The sequence below is a fragment of the Chiloscyllium plagiosum genome, chromosome 3 (genome assembly GCF_004010195.1).
Source record: "Chiloscyllium plagiosum isolate BGI_BamShark_2017 chromosome 3, ASM401019v2, whole genome shotgun sequence".
Classification (NCBI taxonomy): Eukaryota; Metazoa; Chordata; class Chondrichthyes; order Orectolobiformes; family Hemiscylliidae; genus Chiloscyllium; species Chiloscyllium plagiosum.
Window position 1 is genome coordinate 3838455 of NC_057712.1, and position 22978 is coordinate 3861432.

Genomic DNA, 22978 nt, shown 5'->3' on the forward strand with positions numbered 1-22978 from the left:
GTGTGTGTGTGTGTGTGTCTGTGTGTGAGTGTGTGTGTGTGTGTGTCTGTGTGTGAGTGTGTGTGTGTGCCTGTTTGTCTGGGTGTGTCTGTAACCCCATGAATCGATGCAATAGTACAGGAAGGAATGTTAGATATGGTCATTAATGCAGAGAGCAGTCACTAAACCATCAATATAACCTTGTCGTCAGAAGGTTTCTGTTCTTTTTAAAGTTGACGACATGGCTGTGAGCAGCATTGGTCAGCCTTTATTATCCCCCTGTTGCTCAGTGGGGAGGTGCCGTTAACTCTCCAGCTGTCAGTCCTGCTACAGATCATAACACTAACACCAAGATGGCAGCTGCACAACACTCATCTCCACTTGGGATAAGCTAACGGTTAACCCAAAGCCTGACATTATCATATAGCAGTGCACTGGACCTTGACACTGTTGCTAGCATTCTGAAAAAATGAGAATTAAGTCGATTGACCTTTTGATAGTGGAGCTATGCTTTTAGACTTTGAATGGTGTAATTTGTTGCTTATGCTCTCAGAGTAATACTGCATGGAAACAGATCCTTCGGCCCAACCAGTCCATGCTGAACATAACCCCAAACTAAACTAGTCCCATCTGCTTGCTCCTGGTCCAAATCCCTCCAAGCCTTTCCCAATTATGTACTTGTCTAAGTGTCTTTTAAAGATTGGAACTGTGCCTGCATCCACCACTTCCTCAGGAAGTTCATTCCACAAACGAGCAACCCTAACAATTACACTGGAACTCACTGCCTGTGAGAGTGGGAGAGACAGAAACCCTCACTTTCTGTTCAAGGTCAGCACAATTCATTGGTGCCATCTTTTCCCAGCATTCTCAGGGGAGTTAATGTGCCCTGAACATTATGGGGGCCATACATGTGTATTGTGGAGTTGTAGGAGAAAGGGAGGACTGCAGATGCTGGAGATCAGAGTCGAGAGTGTGGTGCTGGAAAAGCACAGAGGTCAGGCAGCATCCGTAGAGCAGGAGAATCGACATTTTAGGTTTAAGCCCTTCATCAAGGATGTGTGGAATATTGTGGAGTTGTGACCCAAACATGCACAGTTCCAGATAGTGAGAGGAGCCATTCAGAGTGGGAGAGGAAATTCATGTAAAATTCCACTGAACATTGTTTCAATGCAGTCATTTAGCCATGTATTTTCAACATATTAAAATGGAACACAAAGCAACTTTATGTGGAGTTAAGTTCTGCAGTAGAGGAAATTAAACCCTAACTGAATTCAAGATAATACTGGAAAGAATATCATGTAAAACTCAATAATTTACACACTGCTCCCTTAATAATTAAAATACTCAATAAAGTTGAGAGGGATGTATGCACATGATAAGCAAAGCAATTAACTAGTGGGCAATTCAGATTGACTGCATAAATTTTATGTCCTGTATTAGGTACTTAAGACTTTAGTTTCAAAGTGTCCAGTTGTAAGCAGTAAAATTTAAGGTGAGCTGGAAAATAAAATTTATAAAGAATCTAAGGATCTATTTTTAAATGCAAGTGTAAGTGATGGAGCTATAAAAGAAAATACAGAGCATGTCCCTTTAAAAATATATCGTGAAAGTTGACAATAACAACAAGAAGTGGCTTTAGAAACTACTAAACTAAATGATGTGAGGAAACTAGAATAACATAATGCAATTACTGAAGCATTCAGTTTTAATGGTTATTTCCTTTGATGCTCACTTAGATCTCTCCCACTGATGGGTTCATGAAATCCATCAAGCACCAGCACTGTTTTCCTGCTGATATTATTATTAATTTGGTAAATCTAGCAAAAACAGTAAAACATGCAAAAGAATGTCTGCGTTTTATTTTCCCCTCCAACATTTTTCCCTTATCTAAAGTTGCTGATTTATGCTGAAATCTCTTTCCCCATCGATCACTCATGCTCCAGGGCTGTGAGTAAGCAATCACTTTTCATATGGGCGAGTCTGCCTCCAGAAGCCATTCTTACACGGGACATCTCAAAAAAAATCTGGTTTGTTTCTTCTCCAATGTCCACCTATTTTCCAGCCAGGGTTTCTGGGCTGGAATTCATAATGGAACAAGGAGCTTTTTCATTCCAGGCATGACATACTGAGATTATTGTAATTGACCAACTTTCTGACATAACTTTGCAAATTCAGCAAAGTGAGGATTTCAGTTGGGGCAATATACAATCTATAGAACCCATTTCCATAGAGGGCTGTGGGAGCCAAGTATTTAAGACAGCAATAGACAGGGTCTTGACTGATAAAGGGATTAAGGGTTATAGGGAGAAGGCATGAAAATGGGGTTGAGTTACATATCAGCTATGACTGAACAGCCCAGCAAACTTGATGGGCCGATTGGTCTAATTCTGCTCGTCTCCTTTATAGTCTTATGTTCTGACAGAGAGACTCACTACCAACCATTAGGATTAAAAAAACATTTTGTTGCAGTTCCAATGTGGGTAAGAATGTTTGCATGTTTCAATGTAAGTCTGTAGAAGTGGCTGCTGATCTGATATTATCAGCTTAACATCATTGCCAAAGTTACAGTTACCAACCTTTTCTTTAATCCCCTTAGTTTTTATCTATCACACTCTTCCCCTCCATCAACTCCCCCTTCTCCACACCCATTTGCCCAAGGCTCAGAACCAGACGAAGCACCGTTTCTTTTCGAAAATGCCTTCCACAGACTGACTCAGACTGAATCCCTCTGAACAACCTGCACTCCTCGAAATTTCACAGGTTCAATGTTGTGGTCCCACTGCTAGTTTACTCAGGCAGCCTGAGGGATGGTGAATAATTGCGAGAGTGAGCTGACTCCTGAGCATATGAGCATATTCCACTTAGCTGAGATTTTCAGGTTAGACCTCTATCAGTCCCAATGTCTGCCTTGAATGAAATATGTTCAATAAATTACAGTTCAACCTTCTGCAAGAAACAACAGAGGGTTGTCAGTTGTTGAGTCAGGAAGCCGCAGTGATGATAGCTGTTAACCCTGTTTTAGAAACAGCACAGCATTACTGAGAAGAAGGATCACAATTCCAGAAAGGACTCTTACAATGTGTGAAATTGTTTGGTAAAGTTTTCCCTCTGATTTTGGATTTTCTTACATGATCAATTGATTATTCAAGTAGAACTAATGCAACAGTGTTGTTCAATAAATCAGCCTTCATTTTTCATCTGGGAACTGAAGAAACAAACAAAGCAAGGTGCTCGAATACATAATTCTTTTTGGGAATACTATTTATGATGCATTATTTTGAAAAAGTCACATTTTGTGGAAGCTTATTGTCTTGTACTAATCAGGACAATTTTCAAAAAATTTTAATTCAAGGGGAAAATGCAACATTTACGTTGCATGATAGGAGAGTGCTGATTGGTTGTCGAGAGGACTCTGACTGGTCGAGGTGTTGTCATAGAGAATGCACCTATTAACACTGGTTGACAGTTGACAGCTGGGATTTGTTTCAATTCTAAACTAGCACGATTCATTCTGATTGGTCAGGGCATTGCCATGAGAAATGAACCAGCAAATGACTGTTATTATTTTGTTTGGTTGAAACAGGCAAAGTGAGTGCGTATATTCTATCCGCAAAGAACATGGTCCTGTGTATTGATACATGACACTTCCAGTGCATGCATATCTGTCAGAATTAAACAGGATTCTTCAAAGTGCAAAGTAACATTAACTAATGAGCCCTCCTTTGGAATATTATTCAGTGCCAGAGGTATGATCCTTATGCTTATAAAGAGATACAGTTTACTTACCTTCTCCTTTCTCCTAAGAGACTTTGCTGGGACCGGCCGGGAGAAGTCCCTGATCCCAGACTCTGGCCACTGCCGGAGAGCAAGCTCTCTGTCTCAAAGTGAAAGGTTGTCTCATGGTCTGCTCTTTGGTTTGGATTTTCTAAGAATTCACTGTCATTCCAGGCTCCAACAGTCCCATCCATAGCCTGGTATTTTATCTCAATGGAGACACTGGTCTAGAATAAAACAAAAGAGAAAGGTTATTTTTAAAATGCACTGTCTATTAAATACTGAAAAGGCAAAGGTTTGCAACTTTCTCCCTTCTAGTATTAAGTTACATATCTGCAAACAACAATAGCTTCTATTTATATAACACCTGTAACAGAATGAAACACTGTGAGGAACATCATAAAACAAAGTATAACACTGAGTCACATCAGGTGCTATTGGATCAGGTGACCAAAGGCTTGGTCAATGACTGAGTTTTAAAGGAAATGTTAAAGGTGGAAAGTGAGGTAGATGGACAGAGAGGTGTCAGGAAGATATTCTCGATCTTGGGGCCTTGAAAACATTGTCACCAATGGTGGAACAATTAAAACTGGGGACGATCAAGAGACTAGAATGCAGACATCTTGGAAGGCTGTGAGGCTGGAGGATGTTACAGAGATTGGGAAGGATGAGGCTATGGAACGTTTTGGAAACAATAAATTGAATTTAAAAATTAAGACAACGCTTGGCTGGTAACTAATGAAAGTCAATGAGAACAGAAAAGTAAAGAGGAGTTGCCGTATTTGGATGAACCTAAGTTTATAAAGAGGGCAGAATGTGGGAGAGCAGATGAGAATGCGTTGAAATAGTCAAGGGTGTAGATAATGAAAGCATGATTGAGGGCTTCTACAGCTGATTTACTGAGAGAGGGTAAGGCTAAATAATGTCCCCAAGTTGGGAATAAACAGTCTTAGTGATGACACGATTATAAGGTTCAACTTAGGATCAAATATGACATCAGGGTTGTGAGCAGACTGGCTGGACATGAGGTTGTTGCCAGGAAAAATGATGGAGTCAATAATTACGGAACAGAGCTTTGAGCTGGAGCTGAAAACAATGACTTCAGTTTTTCCAATATTTATTCAAAGAAAAGCCCTGTACATGCAGTCCACTGTGTCAGATAAACAATGCAGCACTGAGAGGGGTTTTGGGCATATTACTGATGTACGTGCAAACTGATGCTTTGTCTTCTAATGATTTTCCCATGGGGCAGCACACAGATGAGAAATAGGATGAGGCCAAGAATAGAATCTTGGGGGACATCAGAAGTCATGGTGGAGTGGTAATAGAGGCTATCACGATGATACTCTGGCTATGATGACATCAATAAGAATGGGATCAGGTGGAGTTGTGAAAGTTGGACAACAAAGAAGGTGACTTCAGAGGAGGATAGTGTGGTCAGTGTTACAGGATCGAGTCAGATCAGGAGAGAACGTTTACCTTTGTTACAGTGACTATCTGTGATTTTCATCAGTCTAATTTCAGAACTGAGGTAAGGGCATAAACTTAATTGGAGAGACTGAAACCTTGGGTTCAGGAAAGATGGCAATGGATTGGAAAGCAACAAAGATGTTTTGAGAGGAAAAGGAGGTTGGAAATGGGATGGTGGTTTGCAGCAAGGCTTGCTTTTTGAAAACATAGTGCAGGACTTAATTTCACACAGTGAGTATTTTTTAACCCTGACTTATTGTCATTCACCAAATCGAAAATACTGTGGGCTGGATTATGTGAAGGAGTTGAGAAGCTCACGAGACCGGAAAGATTATGACCCTGCAAACTCATCTCTGTAAGGAAACCCTGGCCACAATATGTTTGCTTCATGGATGTGGAGACAGGATGGAGTTGGCTGGGTTACTTTTGAAAGGAAGTTCAAGGTAGTGATGGAGGAAGATGTATGGTAATACTGACAGGCTAGAACACACACCCCAGCTCTGTTTATTAGAGCCAGTCTTAATCCTGACTGTTAGGCCCTCAAACATTCATCCCCCTCACATCCCATACAAACACCATGACCCCATGCCTTGTCCATGTCACCTGTCCCTTGCCCCTCCATAATCCCTATATCTTCCATTCCCCCTCCATACCCTATACCCCCTCTAAGTTACAATATTTCTCATGCCCTCACACGTCTCCTAGCCTCCAACAAGCCCTTCATGCTCATCATCGCTCCCATGATACTTCCAAGTGCTCCATTTCCCATCCATGACTCCTTTGAAACCCCCTCAAAGTTGTGGGCACCTTTAATATTTCTTAGAATTCCTCAATAGCCATTCTCCCAATATCCACCATGTACAAAACTAATGTAAACCTGTAACCCACACTGGGAAAATTTTACAGATATGGGAATGGGGGTGGCCATTATTTTTAAAGACCTTTCAACTCAGCCTGGCTCCATGAAGATTGAGGCCTGAATTTTGCTCTCCAATATGGACCCATTCCAGTGAGAGTAATTCTTCAAAAAGAAACTTCAAAGTTGAATTGAATTATGGTAGTTGTTATGGGTTTGAAAGGTGCTGTCAAATGAGCCTGGTTGTGTTACTGCTGTGCATGTTATAGACTGGACACACTGCTGCGATTGTGTGTCAGTTTAAAGGAAGTGAATGGTCAATGTGATCATGGAATGTCAATAAAGCAGGATGCTTTGTCATGGATGATGTTGAGCTTGTGTGTTGTTGAAGTTGCACTCATCCAGGGAAGTGAGACTCCTGACACACTCCTGACTTGTGCCTTGTGGATGGTGGACAGGCTTTGGGGAGTCAGGAGGGAGTCACTTGCTGCAGGATTCCTAGCCTCTGACCTACTCTTGTTGCCAATGCGTTTATTTGTTGAGTCCAGTTGAGTTTCCATTCAATGGTAACCCCCAGGATGTTGATTGTGGGAGATTTCAGTGAAGATAACATTATTAAATGTCAAAGGGAAGTGGTTAAATTGTCTTTTTTTGGAGATAGTCTTTGGTTGGTACTTGTATTGAGCAAATGTTACTTGCCACTTGTCAGCTCAAGCCTGGATATGATTTGTTTCAGTAGCAGAGGAGGAGTTGGGAATAGTGCTGAACATTGCGTAATCCTTGGCGAACATCTCCCCTTCTGACTTTATGATGGAGGGAAGCTCATTAATGATGCAGCTGAAGATGGCTGGGCCCAGAACATTACCCTGAGGAACTCGTGCAGCGATGGCCTTGGACCAAGATGATTGACATTCACTAATGACAGGGAGAAAGTGAGGACTGCAGATGCTGGAGATCAGAGCTGAAAATGTGTTGCTGGAAAAGCGCAGCAGGTCAGGCAGCATCCAAGGATCAGGAGAATCGATGTTTCGGGCATAAGCCCTTCTTCCCGAAACGTCGATTCTCCTGCTCCTCATTCACTAATGACAACCATCTTCTTTGTGTTAGGTATGACTTGGGTATTTTCTCTCTGAATACAGATGAGCCAAGGTTCCTTGATGTCAAGGGCAGTTTGATGTTTGATGTCAAGGGCAGTCACTCTCACCTATGGAGGTCATCCTGTTTGTGTGGCCCTGGCAAAACCTACACTAAGCACGAGTGAGCATATTATTGCTGAGCAAGTGCTGTTTGATAGTGCATTCATGTGCACAAACATCACTTTACAGGTTACACAGTCACCATGAGGCCAGTTATCAATTCCAGATTGTTATTAACTTCAAATTTCACCATCTGCCCTGGTAAAATTCAAAACCATGTCCCAGAATATTATCTTGGTAAACTAGATTATTAATTCAGTGATGTTGCCACAAAAACATCTCCTCCCGTCAAAGTTGTCCTCTCCGAATTAACAAAACCAATACAACAATGCACAAGCAAACAAACAGCATCACTGTCGTAAAGTTTGATTAAAATGTTCAGAATGTAAAAGGAAAGAATGCTACAGGATCAAAGGACAGTAGATTGAGAAGGTTGATATTACTCTGGCAGCTCCCATTGAAAAACCACCTGATGAAGGAGCAGTGCTCCAAAAGCTAGTGCTTCTAAATAAACCTGTTGGACTATAACCTGGTGTTGTGTAATTTTTAACCCATTGAGAAAGATCTCGCGCATGTTTGAGATGGAGAAATCAAGATGGGAAAACATTCTGAAGATGGGTGAAAGGATGTGGACTCCTGGCCAAAGCAGTGGCTGCAGAGGCAATGGCAACAGTTGGAAATCTCCATAGAATCATAGATTCCTTACAGGGCGGAAACAGGCCATTTCACCCACCGACCCTCTGAAGAGTAACCCACTCAGGTCCATTCCCTTACCCTATTGCTCTACATTTACCCCAGACTGATTCACATAGCCTGCACATCCCTGATCACTATGGACAATTTAGCATGGCCAATCCACTCTATCCTGCACATCTTTGGACTGTGGGAGGAAACCACACAGACACAGCGAGAAGGTGCAAACTCCACACAGACAGTCACCTGAGGCTGGAATTGAACCCAGACCCCACCACCTAGGATATATTTCCCTCTCCTCCCCTATCAGGGTTCTGGAAAGACCACTCCCTCCGCGACTCCCTCGTCAGGTCCACACCCCCCACCAACCCAACCTCCACTCCCGGCACCTTCCCCTGCAACCGCAAGAAATGCAAAACTTGCACCCACACCTACCCCCTCACTTCTCTCCAAGGCCCCAAGGGATCCTTCCATATCCGTCACAAATTCACCTGCACCTCCACACACATCATTTACTGTATCCGCTGCACCCGATGTGGCCTCCTCTACATTGGGGAGACGGACCGCCTACTTGAGGAACGTTTCAGAGAACACCTCTGGGACACCCGCACCAACCAACCCAACCACCCCATGGCTGAACACTTTAACTCCCCCTCCCACTACGCCAAGGACATGCAGGTCCTTGGCCTCCTCCATCGCCAGACCATGGCAACGCGATGCCTGGAGGAAGAGTGCCCCATCTTCCGCCTAGGAACCCTCCAAGCACAAGGGATGAANCCTTGGATGCTGCCTGACCTGCTGCGCTTTTCCAGCAACACATTTTCAGCTCTGATCTCCAGCATCTGCAGTCCTCACTTTCTCATGGTTCTTCATTCACTAATATTAATATCCTAGGAATGTTGGTGCTGTACCTTGTCATGTTGGGAGCAGAGAAACTGGCTTCTATCCCTTGACAATTTAGTTTTGTGTGCATTGATGGTTTATTGTTATTAGTTGTCTCTACCTGCCCATATTTGAATGAATGAGTGTGGTCACCTTTGCACAGAGCAGTTCTTTGAGTTAATTGGGTGTAAGTGAGGCATAAACATCGGATATACGACACTGTCAAGCGTGATATGGATTGCATGTTCTCACACATGACAAACATGTTTTAAATATGAGTCATATGTAGGTACATGACTATAGTAATAGCAACCACACTGTGCAGTTCAATGAGAGCTGGTAAGTGAGACATTACAAACTGACACCCAGTAGCATCCTAAAGCTCTAATTTAGTTTTGCACGAGCAACACTTTATACTCTGGCAACTTTATCCTACAGCATTGGTGTTGCTATGGCAACATACTTGCTGTAGTCTTTGCTTCATTGTGAGCTGTGTGTGTTCTCAGAGGATTAAATATGATGTGGCATACAAATGCAGAGCCAAGCACGATAGCAAATTAACATGAGATATCTCTATATGATGCTGTCCTTAATGTCCCAGGAAAAATTTGAATGGTATAACTGCAACGATGTGACAAATAATTAAATACTTTCACTGCTACCTAAACACTTGCACATAGATTTCAACCATGCTGTCTGTGTGAGACAATGTAAGGTTAAATTCAAGATGTAAACAATAACAGTAAACAGAAAACATAGTGTCTTGACAAGTAGCATCTGACCAGGGAACCAATGTATTGTAAAACACTCTGACTACCCATCTTTATCTCCTACACTGTATCAATCCTAAAGTCCCTTTTCACAAAATTAGGATATTTGATTTTTTGATGAGAATTACAAATATAATTAATCAAGGAAAATGATGGGGTCAAAATTAAGCCAAATGTTGTTAGAACACGCACTTTAAACATTATTAAGTCCATTTCCTATGCAAGTTTGAGACTTTTTGACTGTTTGAAGCCCCTTTCTCAAAATGGATCATCACTGACTGCAGGTATAATCATTTTTCTTGTTCATAACATAGGGACTGCTGGAAGCCATCTCCAAAATGTAGATTGAAGTAAGAAGTTACTGTCAGCCACCCATCATCCTTTCCTCCTGACCAATCTTCTGCCAATGCCCATCTTGCAAAGACTTCTCCTCTTCATCACTGGTGTGTTGCCTCCAGGGATCAGAATATCTGCCCTTGCCCTGTCCTGGAGGAGAAACAATGCGTTTCCATTGGGAACATTGATGCATCGGGACTTTCTGAAGAATTAAGAGCAACTACTGGGTTGCAGGTCACACATAGTCACCAGGAGCTGTGCAGACAGAGCTTCTCCAACAGTAAATTGCCTTATTTCTTTAAAAATTCTCTCATGACTCATGGCCATCGCTGGCTTGGTCAGTATTTATTGCCTGACCCTCGTTGCTTGTGAGAAAGTAATAGTGGTGAGTGCTACTCTATGCTCTCCTCTTTTACAAAATGAGTTATGCAACAATTTGAGTTTATCTCCACAGTACACATTCTGCTGCTGTTGCCTATTAAGCCATATCTGCCCTGATCTTCATGAGGTAGAATTATTCCAGATTGCCAGGGGAAACATCATGATCAGAAACCAAACAGTTTTTAAGATTCATTAAGTAACAAATATATTGTTTTTGCCCAGCGGCTATTGTCATGGATGGCCAGTGGCAACATGATAAGACACTGTAATTTTACAGAGCAGCAGCACGCTTTATGATCGAAGGAGTCATGAAGCTTAAGTTGCACGGAAATAAAATTACCAATAATGTTACCCTAAGATTATTGTCATTATGTCCATTGCCCAGATTTAGGGATAGACATCATTGAATCAGAGAATGGTTACAGTGCAGGAGGAAACCATGCATTCATCCTGTTATGTCTGCATTAGTTCTCTCCCAGGGCAAGTTAGCTTATCCCACCCTCTAGACCCTTCCTAAAGCCCATCAAATTTTCCCCCTTCGGGTACTTATCCAGTTTACCAGTAGACATTAATAGGAACTAATGAACTGAAGAAACGTCAAGCAACTAATAGGTGAAAGCAACATTCTCCTCCCTAACATATTGACAGTGAATATGAAAGTAGAAAAGGATAACGTAGTCTTAAATAATTAATAACAGCAAAGTATTTTCATGCAATTGTAAATATCTAATGAAAGGTTGGAAACTTTCAGAGTTACATATCATTTTAAAATATAGTTGTATGGAGTATAGACTCCCTTTATGAATGAATTTTGAATCTCTGTTGGTGGTTTGAAAGGTGAGATGATAAAATGTAAAATGTTGCCTGTGCAGCACCTATCTGCCCATCTCCATCCTGTCCTGTTGTAGCTACAGTGACAAGGGCAGAGGGAGGCTTTGGGGAGTCTGCCTGCTATTAGACTTATTGATGCTCTCAAGTAGCCAATTCAGAGGCCTGGCTTCCAGCCTGTTACCTCCTTGAGTTGCTCCCAGTCCCTAGACTCTCCTTTTGTTCAGGGATCACACATTATTGAGGTGGAAACTACAGATCTGCCAACCAGCTGGTGGCTATCTATGGTGGGATGGTAGCAGAGGTCTTACCCTGAGATAGTGAGGATTGCAGATGCTGGAGAAGTCAGAGTCGATAAGGTGTAGTGCTGGAAAAAGCACAGCAGGTCAGGCAGCATCTGAGGAGCAGGAGAGTCCTGATGAAGGGTCCTGCCTGAAACGTTGACTCTCTTGCTCCTCAGATGCTGCCTGACCTGCTGTGTTTCTTCCAGCACCATATTTTATCGATCTGAATTAAAGGCCTGTTGAATGCGAAATGGCCACTTGTCAGTCAGTACCAGTGGACGTGCATCAGGTAGTGGGTGGGAAACACTACCATTCAAAACATCCTGCCATCGAGATTAAGTTTGAGTTTGTATTTGGCCATATGTCCTGAGGGCATATCTGGTGAAACTCTAAGACTCCCTAGGGAATCTCCTGCATTAGCATCCATAATGCATGAGCTCATGGCCACAGAACATCAGATTCATTCAAAGCAACACAGAAAGAAATCCAACTGTGGGCCTAACCAGCATGGGAACAAATCTACTGAACAGAAGTGCCCTTCTAACCTTCAGTGTGACCAGCATGAGGCTCCCTATGGCAGTGACAGCATTTTGTTGAAGTAATCACAATTTGTATTCTTTCATGGGGTGTGAGCATTGCTGCCAAGGCCAGCAAGTGACCATTTCTAATAGCCTTTGGGAATAAAATATCTTACTGGAAGTTGCTTGAAATAGTCACAACACGTTGGGAAAATAATTCTCCTGAGTTCAGGTCCTTCCAGAAGTTATATTGATATTGTTCAAAGTTTGTGAGAAGATTTGTAGCTCGGGTGCTCGTTGCTGTGGTTCTGTTCGCCGAGCTGGAAGTTTTTGTTGCAAACGTTTCGTCCCCTGGCTAGGTGAGATCCTCAGTGCTTGGGAGCCTCCTGTGAAGCTCCCAAGCTCTTCATAGGAGGCTCCCAAGCACTGAGGATATCACCTAGACAGGGGACGAAACGTTTGCAACAAAAACTTCCAGCTCGGCGAACAGAACCACAGCATTGATATTGTATTCATGTACTGAAATTAGAATTTGTCATCTATGTGTCCCATCACTTTAAATATGAATCAAATTCGTTTTTGAAAACTTTCTATGATGCTTTGACAACTACTTTCATTTTTAACTATTTCTGTTTAACTGTGAACCCTTCACATTATTTCAGGGTTACACTTTGTGTTGCAAGTGAAACATTTTGGTTGTGCACCGAATCAGTAAAAGCGACCTGGTGGATGTAATTTCTGACCTGGGAGTGGAGCAGCAAGTTTAAACAGTGGCTGCAGTGAAATGGGCGTCGATAAATCTAATGGTGGGCACCTCATCCAGATGGTCCCTGCAAACTAGAAAGGGCTGATTTGAAGATAGCCACCATAAATGGAAGTGTAGAATTTAGGAAGCTATATCTGTGAAGTGAGAGAAGTTGTGAAATTTATAAAATAATGTTTAAAATTAACTGGAATACACCTTCCATAACGTAATATTCAAACATTGTTGAGCAGACCGTGCTCTGTGATTATCTGAAATTGCATCAGCAGAAAGAGTGGTAGGGGAGGAATGGGGACAAGAATGGAAAGTTCTGATTTGGTTGTCATCGTATCATCCCAGTTCAGATCTCAAAGAGGCTCCCTCTTCCTTTGGACTGTGGAGTTTTACTCCTGTTAGTTGATTCTGCTGAAAAATAGGTGGGTGGATGTGAAGGAGAAAGACACAAACAAAACAGAAAAAGGTTCAAAAGTCTTACCCTGATTGAGCTGTTGTTGTCATCGATTAAAGTGTCTGATATTTCAAGCTGTCCTTCCTCCACTACCTTCTGTAATACCATTGCGAAAGTCCCAATTAATCTGAAAGTAACACAATAATAGAACATCAACTCCAGCAATTTTTTTATCCATTCATGGGATGAGGGTGTTGCTGACCCGGCAGCATTTATTGCCCATCCCTAATTGCCCAGAGGACAGTTAAAAGTCCACCACATTGCTGTGGGTCTGGAGTCACATGTAGGCCAGACCAGGTAAGGACAATGGTTTCCTTCCCCAAGGATGGGTTTTTCCTAACAATTGATTCACGGTCATCAATAGACTCTTAATTCCAGATTCTCTTTCATTGGACTCAAATTCCACCATCTGCCGAGGCAGGGTTTTAACCCGGGTCCCCAAAATGTCATCTGGGTCTCTGGATTAACAGTCTAGTGGTAACACCTTTAGACCATCATCTCCCCTGTACCTGTATCTGAATCTGAAATCCATGAAATGGTGACAGTTTTAAAATTCATTTTATATTAGACACAATCATCATATTATTTTAGTAAAAGAAACCCATTCACTTCTACATGGACTGTGTAACAGCAGTGTCCAGAGAAAGTATAAGCGGTCAGTTCACTATGAAATTAAATCACGCATAGACTCGCACCAGTATGTGGAAACCATTTGATCAAGCCAAAACTGCTGCAATGCTCACCAATGTATCACACAGCAACACAATAAAGTTCAAAGCATGAGAAAACTATTGTTCATTTTAGCTTAAACTTTACAATCTCCTAATGGCTTCCATGTTGAGATTCTGGAAGTATTCATCTGTATCCACTTTTGTAAAAAGATTTAATCCAGATATTATTTAAAATTCATATAGACTTGATCAATCATGCTGGTCCCCAGCTTTATCATTGCTTATGAAAAGAAATTGTCGAAACTTTGTACTAAAGTTTGACACCCTTTACCTTAAATGGGTATCTTTTGTTCCACCAAACTTGGGTCAACAATTTAGTCCCCTTGATCCAAAATCTCTGTACTTGTGAAAATCTTAAATTTACTCATCCATTTCTTCCAACAATCAATTTCTTCAGACATGACAGTTTCAGGGAGGGAGACTAATCATCCCTCACCTTTTGATATCTTTCTCCTGGATTCCTTCCAGAACTTACATATCTTCCCTGGACAGGTTATTTCAGATGTTCTAACCAGGACTGGATGGAAATTCACCATCACATCTTCAGCCTTCAATATCACACGTTTGGCAATCCCAACATTTTATTTGTTTTTCTCATCAGTAGTAAACAAGAAACTCATGGTGCATCTGGTAACCTATCCAACAAACGTACTGAGTCTGTTTTCTGCTCTGCTATCTGTATTATGTCATTATTTAGCCTATAATCTCTACCCCTAGCCTCTTGACTTTCTATTTATTTGCTTGAACATCATTGGCCACCTTCTATCCATTGACTAAACCTGTCCAGATTCTTGTTGGGTGAGTGCATGCAGGACATTGTCATGAGCCAGAATTCCCAGTGTAGCGTCATCGGAGAAACTTTCACTTCAAGGATAGTATTTCACCTTCTTAGTCATTTATAAAAACAGTAAAGAGAACTGTATTGACTCTGGTGGGACTCTGTACTCTCTCTCTCCCACTTATGCACATTCCTACCCATTGTTACCATGTTGTAACCCATCCTAGCATTGACCATTCATTCTGTGGACAGGAATGTGGTGAAAGTGAGGACTGCAGACGCTGGAGATTAGAGTCGAGAGTTGGTGCTGGAAAAGCACAGCAGGTCAGGCAGTATCCGAGGAGCAGGAGAATCGACATTTCGGGCATAAGCCCTTCATCAGGATAATTCCTGATGAAGGGTTAATGCCTGAAACAACGATTTCAAGTATTTGCTTTTCGACATGTACCTGGTGAGTCTGTCTATGATGTAGCTCACTACCAGATATTTTCCTGAAATCCAGGCAAATAACATCTGGTTTTGCACATCACGCACTATGTCTGTAAGCCCCTCGGAGAGTTATAAATGATCAAACATCACCTATATGATTCTGTGAACAAGTCGAATCTCTCTAAGCAGATGGTCTTCTTGATGATCTCTTTTGCTATCTCTTATCACCATTTTTTACACTTGCACCATGAATGAGATATACCTCTGAGAGTTTTCATTCAATTTTTGACCATTGATTTGCTTCTTTCATTACAATGTTTATTAATGGAATGAGTGAGCTCTCTGAATCTTTTTCTGATTCTTGGATGACTCCTCTGTCAAAGCTCTTTCCCTTCTATTCTTGTATTAACTCAGGTGTTTAGCCACCTTTTCACATTCCATCAAATCAAAAAATAAAATTTTGTCCCATTCTTGGAGACTAACTGTCACTGACACAGGTAAATATTCCCATTTCCCTTTGCTTGATCTTTATATAATAAAACATAGGTTGTTATTGTCAGATATAGTTTTTGATCTACAGCTTTTGCTCATCCAGTCTGTGTCAGAGAGCAGACACCCTGGAGTGTTAATTGAAGCTTGTTGATACTGTGTAGGTTTACAACAGGGATTGGGTCTTTTTTTAAATTCATGATAATCAAGGAATAATTTTATCTTCGATATTAAGAGATTTTGGGTACTTTGAGAAGATCCTACTGGGGTCAGAAGCAATTAATAATTTCTGTACTAAAAAACAGTACAGAGAGTGCAAACAAAGCATAATTATTCCAGTAGAAAAGTTTAGTTTGTGCAACTTCCAGGCTCGCAGCGCTTGGTTGGAAGTCTGGCAGGTAATTAAGGAGCACAGCAAGTGGAAGGTTTCAGCTTTGTGAGTAGTATATAAGAAGACTTTACAGTTCACAGGAAAGAATTGGGGAGAATCAGCTCTTAAAGATTTGAGATAGGGAGTAATATCATCTGGATGTGAATGAGAGAATAGATTGAAACTTTGATTTGCTGTGTGTTTTAAGATATTTTTCTAGTGTGCTCCACATTTAGATTGCCTGAGCTGGGTTTTGGTTTTCGTCTATAATGTGACACACTTCTGTTCAGGAAACTCTGCAGCATCCTGTGCCTACATTTCAGTGAATGTGCTAAAATAAAACAAAATCTATCAGGGCAGATTTCATTCTGAGATATGACTTATTAAGTATTACCATCAGCTAGAACCATACAATGTTCATGGAGCAGCTGAAGATGGCTGAGTTTTGGACACTATCCTGAGCCTGTGGCTAAGCTGATTGACTTCTCACAATCAAACACATTTGTGCAAGGTCTGTCTCCAATCAGCGGAAACTTTTCCCCCAATTCCCATTGACTCCAGTTTTTCTAGGGCTCCTTGATGCCATACTGGATTAAATGCTGCCTTATTGTCAAGGATAGCCAATTTCATCTCACCTCAGGCATTCAGCTCTTTTGTTCATGTTTACACCAAATCTATAATACAATCAGGAGCTGAGTGGCTCTCTTGCCCACAGCTGCATAGATGCTAGTGTTGTAACTGTCCTGGAACAGTTTGGCTCGGGGTATGACTAATTGTGGATCTCAGGTCTTCAATACTATTATTAGAAATTTTCAAGCCCATAACCTTTGCAGTATTCTGTCTCTCCAACCATTTTGTAATATCATGTGGAGTGAATTGAATTAGTTGAAGACAGATATTTGTGATGCTGGGGGCCAGTAGGAGAACCTGAGATGGATCATTCGCTCGGCACTTCCAGCTGAAGATTATTGCAAATGATTCGACCTTACCTTTTGCACTGATGTGCTTGGCTCCCTCATCATTGAGGATGGGGCTATTTGAACATAGAACATTCCAGCGCAGTACAGGCCCTTCGGCCCTTGATGTTGTGCTGACCTGCAAAACCAATCCGAAGACAATCTATCCTACATTATTCCCAATCATCCAAATGCCTATCCAATGCCCATTTAAATGCCCTTCAAGTTGGCGAGTCTACTATTGTTGCAGGCAGGGTGTTCCACACCCCTACCATTCTCTGAATAAAGAAACTACCTCTGACATCTGTCCTATATCTATCACCCCTCAATCTAAAGCTATATCCCCTCATGCTAGCCGTCATCATCCGAGGAAAAAGGCTCTCACTGTCCACTCTATCTAACCCTCTGATTATTTTATATGTCTCAATTAAGTCATCTCTCAACCTTCTTCAGTCTAAAGAAAACAGCCTCAAGCCCATCAGCCTCTCCTCATAAGACCTTCCTTCCATACCAGGCAATGTCCTGGTAAATCTCCTCTGAACCCTTTCCAAAGCTTCCACATCCTTCCTCTAATGCGGTGACCTGAACTGTACAAATATGGCTGCACCAGAGTTTTGTCCAGCTGCAGCATTTGTGGAGCCTCCCCCTGCTGTTGGGTGGTTGATTGTCCACCACCATTCATGACTGGATGTGGTAGAATTGCAGATCTGATCCACTGAATTTTCAGTCACTAAATCATGTTAACTGTGTGATGCTTGTATTGATTTTCATGCAGTTAGTTCTGTTATAGCTTTATCAGATTGATACCTCAATTTCAGATGCTGCCTGGCATTGCTCCTGTATGCCCTCCTGCACTCGCCATTGAAGCAGAGTTTCTCCTCTGGCTTATAGTCATGGTTGAGTGGAGGATAACCACGAGGTTATAGGTTTTGTTTGAGCACAAGTCAGTTATTGCTGTTTGCCCATGGAACCTCATGGAAGCCTAGTTGTGAGTTGTTTGATCTCTTGGAAAAAAAATTGTTGGAAAAGCTCAGCAGGTCTGGCAGCATCTGTGGAGAGAAATCAGAGTTAATGTTTCGAGTCCAGTGTGGAAGGGTCACCGGACCTAAAACGTTAACTCTGATTTCCCTTCATGGATTCTGCCAGACCTGCTGAGCTTTTCCAGCAACTTCTGTTTTTGTTTCTGATTTAGAGCATTCTCAGTTAATTTGGTTTCTGTTTGATTTCTGTCCCATTTAATAGTGGTAGTGCCACACAATGAGATGAAGGGTATCATCAATTCACTCCACAATGACTGTGCAGTTGTCATTCCTACTGTCACTGTCATGGACAGATGCATTTGCAACAGGTAGACTGGTGAGGAGGGGGTCAAGTTGACTTTTCCCTCTTATTGGCTCCATCACCATCTGTCTTGCAGATATGTCCTTTAGGACTCAGCCAGCTTGGTTACTCTTGGTGATGGACATTGATGTCTCCCCTTAGGGTACATCCTGAAGGCATTCCACTTGCTTTCTCCAAGTTAGAACATAGAACATAGAACATAGAAGAATACAGCGCAGTACAGGCCCTTGGGCCCTCGATGTTGCGCCGATCCAAGCCCACCTAAACTACACTAACCCACTATCCTCCATATACCTATCCAATGCCCTCTTAAATGCCCATAAAGAGGGAGAGTCCACCACTGTTACTGGCAGGGCATTCCATGAACTAACGACTCGCTGAGTGAAGAACCTACCCCTAACATCAGTCCTATATCTACCCCCCCTTAATTGTTCCAGCAATAAAGTTTCAACTTTGATCTCCAGCATCTGCAGACCTCACTTTCTCCTCGACCAAAACTGCACACAATACTCCAGATGTGGCCGCACCAGAGTCTTATACAACTGCAAGATTACCTCAGTACTCCGGAACTCAATTCCTCTACCAATAAAAGCCAGTACGCCATATGCCTTCCTCACCGCACTATTTACCTGGGTGGCAACTTTCAGAGATCTGTGTACATGGACACCAAGATCCCTCTGCTCATCCACACTACCAAGTATCCGACCATTAGCCCAGTACCCCATCTTTTTGTTATTCTTCCCAATGTGAATCACCTCGCACTTAGCTACATTGGATTCCATCTGCCACCTTTCTGCCCAGCTCTGCAGCTTCTCTATATCCTGCTGTAACCTGCCACATCCTTCCTCATTGTCAACAACTCCTCCGACTTTCGTATCATGCGCAAACTTGCTCACCCAACCTTCTAGCCCCTCTTCCAGGTCATTTATAAAAATGACAAACAGCAATGGTCCCAAAACAGATCCTTGCGGAACACCGCTAGTGACGGCACTCCATGAAGAAACTTTGCCATCAACTACTACCCTCTGTCTTCTTCCATCTAGCCAATTCCTAATCCAAACCTCCAACTCACCCTCAATGCCATACCTCCGTATTTTTTGAAGTAGCTTACCATGGGGAACCTTATCAAACGCCTTACTAAAATCCATATATACCACATCTACCGCTTTCCCCTCATCAACCTCCTTCGTCACCTTTTCAAAGAATTCAATAAGGTTTGTGAGGCACGACTTGCCCTTCACAAAACCATGCTGACTATCCTTGATCACATTATTCCTATCTAGATGTGCATAAATCCTATCCCTTACAATTCTCTCTAAGACTTTGCCCACAACAGAAGTGAGACTCACCGGCCTATAGTTACTAGGGCTATCCCTACTCCCCTTTTTGAACAAGGGAACCACATTTGCTATCCTTGTGTTCAAGTGGAGGACCACTGATTCCTCAGTTGATTGGGGGCAGTGTTGTAGGTGGTAATAAGTAAAAGATTTCCTTGTCTAATTTGACTTGATGCCATAAGACACCAGAGTCAATGTTGAAGATTCCCAAGGTAATCCCTGCCTTGACTTTATCCCACCATTTTCCCATTTGGGTGTGGAGTAGTCAGGGATCATGATGCTGGAGTCTGTAGGGTTTTGAACCAATGTCCCCAGAACGTCTGCCTGGGGCTCTGGAAAACTAGTCCAGCCACACCATTCCCCATGTGTTTTTAAAGTGCTTTTTTAAATGGAGGAATACTTCTATTTCTCTCATAATTACATGCTATAACTCATCGATTTCTTGCCTTTCTGCTTGATTCTGCCTATACTGTTCCCTCCTGGTATGTTTTATAGATTTCATTGTTGTTTCTTTTTCTTTCAGTCTTGGCTTTTGACTCATTCCAGCACACTCTGCTACTGCAAGGTAAAATCAATATCTTCTATTTCTAAAAAGGTTCTGGGATTTACATATGAAAGATCTGAAACCAACATGGTCATTCTCAAAGTGAGAGACTTAACAAACAATCCAGGTCTTTTTCAATGTATAATTTCAGTTACATCACACTGAAAATTTTTCCTATAAATTCTGTCTCTTACGATCTTATATTCCACAACCACCTGATGAAGGAGCGTTGCTCCGAAAGCTAGTGCTTCCAATTAAACCTGTTGGACTATAACCTGGTGTTGTGTGATTTTTAATTTCAATAATTCTGTTCCCTTTTAATGCAGAATCTCTCTTTTCAGGATCTGTGCTCTTTTCCAATTTTTCAAAATCAGACATGGCAAAAAGAATATTTATTCAATTCACTTAAGAATTGTTTTAGATTAAAAACATGACGGAGAATTAACAAGCTCTTAAGTTATTTCGATACATTCTCTCTAGTATACCAACTACCTTCACTGCAAATTCTAGTTTAAGTCAGGAAGTCTCAAACCTTTCAATTTTATTTTGATCTTCGACATTTGATCAAAGAAACTTAAAGTTAAAAAGAACATTCATCCCTTTTAAGTTTAGTTAGTTGTATTGATTGATGTTAGATCAATCAGTTTACCCTGTTGACAAGGGGAGGATACATGGTCTGGCTTGGACTCAGCCACATCATTGAAAAATTATATGAAATCTTTCTACGTCCTATTGTCTCAATCATTCCACAGTCTCTGTTTTAACTTATATTTCTCAGTATTGCAGAAAAAAGAGGCAGTGCAAGATAGCAGACAATGACACATCCCTCCCAGATCATCTCAATGCCTTCTATGCTTTGACAGCTTTGACAAAGGGTCAGTTAGACTCGAAATGTCAGCTCTTTTCTCTCCTTACAGATGCTGCCAGACCTGTTGAGATTTTCCAGCATTTTCTCTCTTGGTTTCAGATTTCAACATCCACAGTAATTTGCTTTCACCTATTCTGACAAGTCCTGATGAACCTATCCCAACAGTCACTGCATCAGAGGGCAGATCAGTTTCCTTCGTGTGAATCCAAGGAAAGCGATGGGACCAGATGGAGTACCAGGCCGTGCACTCAGAGCATGTGCAGACCAACTGGCAGAGGTCTTCTCGGACATCTTCAACCTCTCCCTGCAGCAGGCCACTGTCCCTGCCTGTTTCAAGAGGCCAACATCATCCCTGTGCCAAGCAGCATGTCTTAATGATTACCGCCCAGTGGCCCTAACCTTGGTGGTCACGAAGTGCTTTAAAAGGCTGGTCTTGGCATTAATCAACTCCAGCCTCCCCACTACTCTTGACCCACTCCAATTTGCCTATCGGACCAACAGATCCACATCAGATACTGTAGCACTTGCCCTTCACTCCTCCCTAGAACATCTTGACACCAATAACGTAAGAATCCTACTCATTGACTACAGTTCAGCCTTCAACACTATTATCCCCTCGAGACTGATTACTAAACTTAGTGATTGCCGACTAAGCCCCACTCTCTGCAACTGGATCCTCAGTTTCCTGACCCACAGGCCACAATCAGTGAACAATATTTCATCCTCACTAACACTCAACACTGGAGTCCCCCAGGTATGTGTCCTCAGCCCCCTACTGTACTCACTGTATACTCACGACTGTGTTGCCAAATACCAGACTAATGCCATTTTACAAGTTCGCTGATGACACCACCATAGTCGAACAAATCTCAGATGGTGACGAAACAAACTACAGACGGGAGGTGGAAGACCTGGAAAAATGGTGCAGTGAGAACAGCCTAGCTCTCAATGCCGGCAAAACCAAGGAACTCATTATTGACTTTCAGCAGGATGTTACTCATACCCCTGTACACATTAACAGCACAGAGGTGGAACGTGTGGAGAGTGTCAAGCTCCTGGGAGTGGTCATCCACAACAAGCTTTCTCGGACTCTTCATGTGGATGCACTGGTTACAAAGGCCCAACAATGTCTCTTGTTCCTCAGGCAGCTGAGGAGATTGACATGACGGCGAATACCCTTGTCAACTTTTATAGATGCATCACTGAGAACATTCTATCTGCATGTATCACTACCTGGTATGGAAACTGTACCATTCAAGATCAGAGATGGTTACAGAGAGTGGTGAACTTGGCCCGGACAATCACAAAGACCAACCTCCCATCTATAGAATCCAGGCCCGTTGTCAAGGAAATGCCGCCAGCATTCTCAAAGGTCCATCCCACCCTGGCAATGTTTTTCTACAACCTCTACCATCGGGGAGAGGGTACAGAAGCCTGAACACACGCACCAGCCGGTTTTGTAATAGTTTCTACCCTACTGTTGTTAGAATACTGAATGGAATCACAATCTCTTAGCAATCACCTGCACCTGTGTTTTTGTTTGCCGCAGTTTACCTATGATTTATTATCTATACTATTTAACTCTGTGACCTGCCTGTATTGCTCGCAAGTCAAAGCTTTTCACGGTGCCTCGGTACACGTGACAATAAATTCAATGTAATTTAATTCAATTCAATGTAATTTAATTCAATTCAATTCAATTCAAACATTTGATGTCTTGTGTGATGATACAACTCCTTTAACATGGTTAGGTTGTCCTTGCTTTATTTTCAGGAGATCATATAGACACAAATTCAGAAATGTCTGGGGCTGATCTACTTGAGAATGCTTTCAAGTTTTAAAAAACCCTTGTACAATGAAAGGGGAGTGGCCAGTTCTCCCAGCTCAGCTTTTCTCTGGTTTGGTTTGGGTTTAGCAGTCTGGCAGTTCACTGAAAGCAGGCAGTTCACTTTGAGGC

At 42.0% G+C, this 22978-nt stretch overlaps 1 protein-coding gene across 8 annotated transcripts in view; it reads right to left on the minus strand.

Moving 5' to 3' along the window:
- otofa (otoferlin a) overlaps positions 1 to 22978 on the minus strand; it is a 373830-nt gene that overhangs the window by 227014 nt on the left and 123838 nt on the right. For all 8 annotated transcript variants that reach the window (XM_043676366.1, XM_043676329.1, XM_043676363.1 and 5 more), the window contains exons 4-5: positions 13206 to 13305; positions 3766 to 3980 (exon numbers count right to left, since the gene is read on the minus strand). In XM_043676366.1, coding sequence (XP_043532301.1) covers positions 3766 to 3980; positions 13206 to 13305 — 315 coding nt within the window. The remainder of the gene's footprint in view (positions 1 to 3765; positions 3981 to 13205; positions 13306 to 22978) is intronic.